A 9,303-nucleotide genomic window follows, 5' to 3' on the forward strand; every position below is an offset into this window, starting at 1 on the left:
TTCCATTCTTCCCTCTCTTTCCCCCTCACTCTCCCCTTCCGACATTCCTGGTCTAATATTGGCACCTCAACCACTGTGGCTCGACCTTCTGGGAGGGGGGAGGGGAGGGGTGAGGGGAGGGGGAGAGGTGAGGGGGAGAGGGAGAGGTGAGAGGGGTGGAGGGAAGAGGGGAGGAGGTCGACGCGGATGCTGCTCGAGAGGGTTCAAATACTTACTGGGGAGAGGGGAGAGTGAGGGGAGGGAGAGGGAAGGGAGGGGAGGAAAGGAAGAGAAGTGAAAGAGGAGGGGGAGCTTATGGTATTAGGTATTACTTCAAGGGTGAGCTATAGTATTAGGTGTTACTTCAAGGGTGAGCTATAGTATTAGGTGTTACTTCAAGGGTGAGCTATAGTATTAGGTTTTACTTCAAGGGTGAGCTATGGTATTAGGTGTTACTTCAAGGGTGAGCTATAGTATTAGGTGTTACTTCAAGGGTGAGCTATAGTATTAGGTGTTACTTCAGGGTGAGCTATGGTATTAGGTGTTACTTCAAGGGTGAGCTATGGTATTAGGTGTTGCCAAGGGTGGAAGGCTATAGTATTGAGTTTTTGCTTCAGGGTGAGCTATGGTATTGAAACGCATTACTTCAAGGTGAGCTATGGTGTGGAGTGTTACTTCAAGGGTGAGCTATAGTATTAGGTCATTGCTGAGGTGAGCTATAGTATTTGGTTTTACTTCAAGGGTGAGCTATGGTGACAGGTGTTACTTCAAGGGTGAGCTATGGTGATAGGTGTTACTTCAAGGGTGAGCTATGGTATTAGAGTGTTACTTCAAGGGTGAGCTATAGTAGTAGGTGTTACTTCAAGGGTGAGCTATAGTATTAGGTGTTACTTCAAGGGTGAGCTATGGTATTAGGTGTTACTTCAAGGGAGAGCTATGGTATTAGGTGTTACTTCAAGGGTGAGCTATAGTATTAGGTTTTACTTCAAGGGTGAGCTATGGTATTAGGTGTTACTTCAAGGGTGAGCTATAGTATTAGGAGTTACTTCAAGGGTGAGCTATAGTATTAGGTTTTACTTCAAGGGTGAGCTATGGTATTAGGTGTTACTTCAAGGGTGAGCTATAGTATTAGGTGTTACTTCAAGAGTGAGCTATAGTATTAGGTGTTACTTCAAGGGTGAGCTATGGTATTAGGTGTTACTTCAAGGGTGAGCTATGGTATTAGGTGTTACTTCAAGGGTGAGCTATAGTATTAGGTGTTACTTCAAGGGTGAGCTATAGTATTAGGTTTTACTTCAAGGGTGAGCTATGGTATTAGGTGTTACTTCAAGGGTGAGCTATAGTATTAGGTGTTGCTTCAAGGGTGAGCTATAGTATTAGGTGTTACTTCAAGGGTGAGCTATGGTATTAGGTGTTACTTCAAGGGTGAGCTATGGTGTTAGGTGTTACTTCAAGGGTGAGCTATAGTATTAGGTTTTACTTCAAGGGTGAGCTATAGTATTAGGTGTTACTTCAAGGGTGAGCTTGCGGTATTAGGTTTTACTTCAAGGGTGAGCTAGGTATTAGGGTGTTACTTCAAGGGTGAGCTTATGGTATTAGGGTTTTACTAAGGTGTGAGCTAAGGTATTAGGTGCTACTCAAGGGTGAGCTATGTAGTATTAGGTGTTGCTTCAAGGGTGAGCTATAGTGCATAGTTTTATCAAGGGTATTATGGTATTAGGTGTTACTCTTAGCGGTGAGCTATGGTATTAGGTGTTACTTCAAGGGTGAGCTATAGTATTAGGTGTTACTTCAAGGGTGAGCTATGGTATTAGGTTTTACTTCAAGGGTGAGCTATAGTATTAGGTGTTACTTCAAGGGTGAGCTATGGTATTAGGTTTTACTTCAAGGGTGAGCTATGGTATTAGGTGTTACTTCAAGGGTGAGCTATGGTATTAGGTGTTGCTTCAAGGGTGAGCTATAGTATTAGGTTTTACTTCAAGGGTGAGCTATGGTATTAGGTGTTACTTCAAGGGTGAGCTATGGTATTAGGTGTTACTTCAAGGGTGAGCTATAGTATTAGGTGTTACTTCAAGGGTGAGCTATAGTATTAGGTGTTACTTCAAGGGGTGAAGCCATGTATTAGGTGTTACTAAGGGTGAGCTTATAGTATTGTGTGTTACTCAAGGGTGAGCTATAGTAGAGCATATTATGCACAAGTGGTGAGCTATAGTACAGCATATAGGTGTTACTTCAAGGGTGAGCCATGCGCCAGTATTAGGTGTTACTTCAGGTGTTTGGGTGGTATTAGGTGTTACTTCAAGGGTGAGCTGCGGTATTAGGCGTTACTCAAGGTGAGCTTATAGTATTAGGGTTTTACTTCAAGGGTGAGCTATGGTATTAGGTGTTACTCAAGGGGTGAGCTGGTGGTATTAGGTGTTGCTTCAAGGGTGAGCTATAGTATTAGGCCTTTACTTCAAGGGTGAGCTATGGTATTAGGTGTTACTTCAAGGGGTGAGCTGGTGTATTAGGTGCTTACTTCAAGGGTGAGCTATAATATTAGGTGTTACTTCAAGGGTGAGCTATAGTATTAGGTGTTACTTCAAGGGTGAGCTATAGTATTAGGTGTTACTTCAAGGGTGAGCTATAGTATTAGGTTTTACTTCAAGGGTGAGCTATGGTATTAGGTGTTACTTCAAGGGTGAGCTATAGTACTTCAAGGGTGAGCTATGGTATTAGGTGTTACTTCAAGGGTGAGCTATGGTATTAGGTGTTACTTCAAGGGTGAGCTATAGTATTAGGTTTTACTTCAAGGGTGAGCTATGGTATTAGGTGTTACTTCAAGGGTGAGCTATGGTATTAGGTGTTACTTCAAGGGTGAGCTATAGTACAGTATTAGGTTTTACTTCAAGGGTGAGCTATAGTATTAGGTGTTACTTCAAGGGTGAGCTATGGTATTAGGTGTTACTTCAAGGGTGAGCTATGGTATTAGGTGTTACTTCAAGGGTGAGCTATGGTATTAGGTGTTACTTTTCAAGTGTGTTGTGTTGCAGGTAATAAGTGTAATGTGTTCAGCGCTCAGGTGTCTGTTCATTGGAGAGGACAAGCTGGACCTTCAACTCACCTGTACGACAAGTGCTACTCGAGCTGGCACGTCAACAACTCTCTCACACACCACATCGTGAGCGTCTCCTCCTCGGCCGAGTTTGGTATACAACGTCTTGTAAAATACGCCGTCAGTGGTTTCTTCTGCAACGCCACCAACTACTTTTGCTTCACCTCCGGACATGATTTTAATTCCTGGTGGAGGGCCGACCTGGGCCAGCCACTTCGAGTGTCCTCCATCTTGGTTCAGACGAGGCGGGATAACTTCACTGAGTCACTGTTCCTCGGCGTCACTGTCTATCTGGGTAACTCAAGTAACTATGTGGATAACCCAGTATTCGACGTCTTCCCAGGGTCAGCTCCGCCCTGGGGGATGTTGGTGACCTTCAAGCCCTCCCAGCCTGTGACGGGTCGCTACCTCCTCTTACACGCCCCCAACTGCCAATTCTTGACCATCTGTGACGTGCAGTTACTAGGATAAGATAGTGAAGCTCCTGGAGGTTATAACTTATAGTCTAACCTAAGATACCTAACCTAACCTAACCTGACCTATCCCAACCTGCCCTAACCTAACCTGACGTATCCCAACCTGCCTTAACCTAACCTGACCTATCCCAACCTGCCCTAACCTAACCTGACCTATACCAACCTGCCCTAACCTAACCTGACCTATACCAACCTGCCCTAACCTAACCTGACCTATCCTAACCTGCCCTAACATTAACCTGCCCTAACCTAACCTGCCCTAACCTAACCTGACTTAACCTAACCAATTTTACTGGCCTTGATGTATGGGTAAGCGTATTAATGTACAGTACACCTAAACCTTATCGTTATCACATTCCTCTATCTCTCTTTAGGTGTCAGTGTTCTCAGATAAAAAATAAATCTTCACAGGTGTTAGATTGCCAGATGTTGTGTGGTTATAATCTGTGGTCAGGTCAGGTCAGGTCAAGAGGTCACAGGGGAATTCCACAGGTGAATATTTTCTCGTTTAAATAAATGTCTTACTAGTTACCATTCTGTTCCCTGCACTGTGTATGTACATCTTTCTCACTGTGTATGTACATCTTTCTCACTGTGTATGTACATCTTTCTCACTGTGTATGTACAGTATTTATATAACTACACTGTGTATACCTGCAGTAACTATGTATATCGTTTATATACCTGTACTATATACATTGTCTACCTGCTCTCTCTATATATATTCTGAATCAATGTGAACTTATATGACGATTTTACTGAATCTATCTAAATTATATAAACATGTATAATAAGACAAATGAGATATATTAATAATATAAATAAAGATAATAATGATGGTGATTATATTATATATTATATGAAAATGATTCATGAAGCATAAGGGTGATTTTGCCATAGAGATTACGTGAGGATTTAACTTTATGAGACAATTTCTGGTGGTTGATGGCAACTTTGTTTAGGAGGATATTTTAAAGTTTAAAACCAAATAAAATAAACAAGAACGCCAGTCACCCCTGAGACACCGGGGCGTGAGGTTAACACGTCCTAGTTCTGTGTTTAATTGGTAAGTTATGTGTATTTCTCCCATTTGTTCATGCCAGTGTGTGTGTGTGTGATTATAGTTCCTGATATACAGTATATCTACATTATAAGAAGTAATATTTATAAGAAAGCCGTGGATCTAGACAATTGACCATCCACTCTACCTATGACGCCACACACTACCTACGGAAAATAGACGAATAAAAAACACCAAAGAAATACGCAACCTTGATAATTAAATAAAACGATAATAAACCACAAACGCAGGAGAGACTTGTTAAGAAATTAAGAAATTATCATGAGTATAAAATAGATTGATAAAATATTCAATGACAGAGAACGTGACTTGGTGATGGTGGTGGTTTTAATGTAAAGTTGAGAGTCATTTAGATGGTCATGTTCCACGGTGGCTGGGATTGGGGTGGGTAAAATTATCCTGAATATTAAAGTTCTAAAGTGTACTATGTGACTGACGTGAAGATTGGACACCCTAGTTTATTCCCTGTGACGATAAAAACGTCCTAGTATGGTTAGGTTAGGTTAGCCATTCTCCTCGCTAGATGGTAGTGTTCTCACGCTTGTTGGAAATTCTATTATTCTTACTAATTGCGTTAATTAATTCTTACACATGTTTTATTTCCTTCATACATGTTTATTGTAATATGTGAGCTAATATATTATTCAAGTTTGTTTTTATTACTTTTATTGTTTGTTCCGAGTTATGTTGATGTTTACGTCTATAGAGTGTGGTAGTGTAGTCATGTCCAGCCAGGGGAGAGGAGGTGCGCACTACTTTGTTCTGGTCCACCCGTGCATTATCGCCTTCATCGGTTCAGGCCTCGTCATGATGGCGGTGAGTCAAGACACCTGTAGTTAGCTAGTTGTACAGTCACTCACAGAGGTCCGGTCGCCTCCCCTGTTGTTACACGAGCTCCGAGATTCAGATTCGTGAACCTGAAGCAGTAAACACTATTGTATTTTTCTGTCCATAAATGCTTCGGATTCACGAGTCTCTAATCTCGAGGTTCGTGGTTCAGGAGGAGAGGCGACACAGGACTTTTGTGAGCGACTGAACCTCACTTACATACCTGACGTTATATTTGGTAACTAAAGACAATTTAACACAGTCTACCTGAAAACAGTCTGCCGCACCACATCCTCGTGTACCGAAGGCCTAATATTCAATGTCTTGTATAAATAAGTGTTAATTGTTGTGTGTATTGTACCTTCAGCTGACGTGGAAGTGTCCAGAAGTCTTTAAGAATGAGCACCTCGGGTTACTGGGTCAGTTTCTTCACTGGCTGGGTACTGAGCACAACACCTTCATGATGCTCGTGTAAGTTCCTTCTTAAGTAAATTTGTTCTTATACAAATTGTACTTATAATTTGTGCCTTTAAATGTATTGAATGACTAACTCCTTCACCATTTGTGTTTTGTTTTTACATTCTCATATTTTTTTACAGATTTACACCAGTTATGACAATCCACGTGATGGAGGCAGTGGTGGCAGTGTACCTGTGTGGGACACTGGGCCTCACTCCCCCCACCACTGTTCTCTGGGTCGCTCAGATCTTAGTGGTCGGCATATTATCACTAAGGTTTCTCATCTGGCCTTTACGAGACGTACAAAATGATGCCAAAACAACAAAACGTGAATAGATGGTAAGGTAGAGTACATTACTCAGTCGAGTGTTCATACTTGCCCGCCCCAGCTTGTATGACGATTTAAATGAATAAATATCTATCTATATAACAGTCTATCTATAAATCTATCGATCAAACGACAACACTGAACCAGGTAATTGTACCTTAAAGCACAGAGTGACACCAGCAAACTGTCGAGGAAGTTTAAATAAAAATATAAAATCAAATAAAGTAGCAACACTGGACGAGCTGGACACCGAGTGAGGTAAGGATACAAATATTACATCTACAAGTTGTGGCCATAAATTAGGTCAAACCAGCAGTAAAGAGGTTGTTTAGTGTAGATTATAAAACATAAAGTATCACATAAATTATCATTGTTACTCATACAACCCAACAAAAAGTGTCCCTTGAGGGATAATCGGGGTTTGGACATCATTCTTGCAGCCACTCAAATCATCACCGTCCACAAGTCATAGTCGACATTCTACAAGTCATCGTCCTCAAGTCATCGTGTACAGGTCATCACTTAACAAAGAATAAAACTGTCATTTAAACGCTAAATAATATTTCTAAATAACCCTTATTAATATTTGACCCAAGTTTTATGTACTGTAAATAACCTACAATGGCAAATTCAAATTAAAGAAAAATGTTTTAGTTACCACTCCGTATGTTACAATTGTCTTTCAATTTTAACCCTAACTTAATTAAAATTAGTATCAGCGTGTTTTATTTAAATCTGACCTTCATTTCTGGTGCAAATTAGCGTTTTGGGGGCAAAACATAATTTTTTTATTTATAACAGAAACTGCTAATTTGCAACAAAAAATCTAACATTTTTTTGGAGCTAACCTACTCCTGTGGTGGACGGTACGCTTATGGCTATAGACAACAGAATTTCCGTCTTTTCTTAGAAGTAAATAATTTCCACACGTAAGACACAGTCTTGATGTTGGTAGGGCACCGTCATCTTGAAATATTTGGATTGCTTCACTGTTGTTCTCATAAACTCGCTGAATACCAGGTAAATTAGGGAAAGAACACTTTTCGCGTGTCATCACCAGCCTTAAAAATTCGAAGTTCACGGTGGACGGCTGCTTCACAGTGTGCCACATTTTTAAATAGGAATCATCGTACTGGAACTTCAAATTTATCGTTTTTCGGTAGAATTATGGTGTGTTATTATTAAATAATTTGTTTAGTTATTGCACTCCCAAGCATCATCATTACGTGTACCTAGGGTTATTTATTGAAAACTTCCCATTATAATTTTCTTCATGTAATGAGGGATCCTCCTCTCACACATTGCACTATTTGAACACAGACATAAGATTCTCTGATCACTGTACCTGTCGTGGGTGTATGTCACGTGAGGATACGAGGTGTATTAAGTTCATACCGACGCATACAAGATATTTCCTTTCAAGTATAGTTTCTGGGTCACTTCCAACACCTCACATAGTTCTGATACATTTATTCTTTTTCCAGACCATTGTATTTTCATATGATATCTGTGGAAGTTATGTTCGCTACACTCTCACAGACGTAAATAGTATGACGTTCAAACCCTGATCCACACTTAGTCCTACAGTACACTAGTCCGGCTCAACTGGACTTTAACATTCATCTTATGGATACCCTGAGTTCTCCTTAATGCTATGAATACATACACTTAATATGATATAACTGTACCTGGGTACAATACAACACATGGTCTAGGAACATTGAGTAGGTGAGTTGTCCTTTATCAATGTTTCCCGTTTTCTGAGGTTCTACAAGCGCGGTGGATTTGAATGTTATATAGCGTAATATGAATTAAATGGGGTTTTTAGGAACGACAATGATGTGCACAGTACATAATCAGGTATATATTTACCAATTTTATTTTGCAGAGTCAAAACTAGGGCATGCAATGAAAATCATATAAGATTGCACTGTAATTAAAGAAACAAAATTTATTTACAGGAAAAAAGAATAGCCTTCAGTAAATGCCATTCTATAAGAGTAAGCAGTAACTTACATAAAACTCAAATCATTCTTAAATGTGCCAACTCTTTAAGATTAATAACTCAGTAAGACCACACTAAAACATATATTTTCAGTGATCACCATTAGCCCTCTACTTCAAGAACCTCATCTGTCAAGTTGTGAAAAAATTGTGCGTGATTAGATATACCTGCAAGCATATCTTAAAAAAATATCTTCAGAGGGCAAAAATTTGACTCATGACCCTGAACGTTTGAGGCACTCAGATGAGAAAAGAGTTTAAGTTTTTAAACTATTTCTTTCTTTGGTTTTGAAGAGAATAATTTTGCTGAATACTCTTTCACATTCAACCCAAAATTATCGTACAAACCGTACGATAATAGAAAATGTTATCGTACATCGTGACGAAGATGAATTTATCTTTTACTTTTTTTTACTTTTATCCTCTTCGCCACTGATCGGCTTGTTAGCCGCTTGGGCGATCGGTCACGTCTCTTTTCATTTATATTCTTCACCAAAAGATCGGCTCGCTAGCCGCCCGGGCGATCGGTCACGTCTCTGTCACGCACTGTTGGCAAATACTGGGCATGCACCGGCTCCTGAATGTACCTGAACCCGCTCCAGTGTTGGTCAAGTCTTCTCTTGAAAGAGCTCACACTCGGTGCCGTCACAACACTCTCTGGTAGATTGTTCCAAGAGTTTACAACCCTCACTCCGAAAAAGTTTGCCCTCACGGTTTTCTGGACTTGCGGCTTCTTCAATCTTGAGCTGTGACCCCTTGTGGGGCGAGCGTCCGCCAGCTCCAAGTAAGGACACTCAACTGAGTAGTGCCCCCCTGAGATGCTTATACACCTCAACTAGGTCCCCCCTTGCCCGTCTGTAGTATAAGCTAGGCAAGTTCAGGCGCTCCAATCTCTCAGGGTAGCTGAGGTGCCGAAGTGCAGGCACCAGTCTGGTGGCCCTCCTTTGAACATTTTCAACCAACTGACAATCCCTAGCATATCTCGGGGACCAGATGAGGTGACAGTACTCCAGATAGGGAAGCACTTCACTCCTGAAGATCGTCACGAGGGACG

General features: G+C 40.8%; 2 protein-coding genes across 2 annotated transcripts; both read left to right on the forward strand.

The window, feature by feature from the left end:
* Window positions 1–3,011: 3,011 nt before the first annotated feature.
* Window positions 3,012–3,544, forward strand: LOC121869816 (fucolectin-5-like; the record flags this gene model as incomplete). The annotated part of the gene is made up of 1 exon (XM_042371395.1): window positions 3,012–3,544. A coding segment is annotated over one exon (533 nt), but the record flags the coding sequence as incomplete, so codon positions are not given.
* A 1,001-nt stretch (window positions 3,545–4,545) lies between these two features.
* On the forward strand, window positions 4,546–6,344 carry LOC121869817. Its single transcript, XM_042371396.1, has 4 exons — window positions 4,546–4,615; window positions 5,337–5,446; window positions 5,826–5,929; window positions 6,058–6,344. The coding sequence occupies exons 2-4, from the start codon at window positions 5,354–5,356 to the stop codon at window positions 6,251–6,253; spliced, it is 393 nt and encodes a 130-aa protein (XP_042227330.1). The 5' UTR covers window positions 4,546–4,615; window positions 5,337–5,353; the 3' UTR covers window positions 6,254–6,344.
* Window positions 6,345–9,303: the final 2,959 nt, after the last annotated feature.

This window comes from Homarus americanus, unplaced genomic scaffold (genome assembly GCF_018991925.1).
Source record: "Homarus americanus isolate GMGI-L3 unplaced genomic scaffold, GMGI_Hamer_2.0 scaffold53706, whole genome shotgun sequence".
In the NCBI taxonomy this organism is placed as follows: domain Eukaryota; kingdom Metazoa; phylum Arthropoda; class Malacostraca; order Decapoda; family Nephropidae; genus Homarus; species Homarus americanus.

Coding starts and splice junctions, on each gene's coding strand:
- LOC121869817 (XM_042371396.1), top strand. CDS start 5,354: ATGTCCAGCCAGGGGAGAGGAGGTGCGCACTACTTTGTTCTGGTCCAC. Junction 5,447..5,825: donor CAGGCCTCGTCATGATGGCG/GTGAGTCAAGAC, acceptor TTGTACCTTCAG/CTGACGTGGAAGTGTCCAGA. Junction 5,930..6,057: donor AACACCTTCATGATGCTCGT/GTAAGTTCCTTC, acceptor ATTTTTTTACAG/ATTTACACCAGTTATGACAA.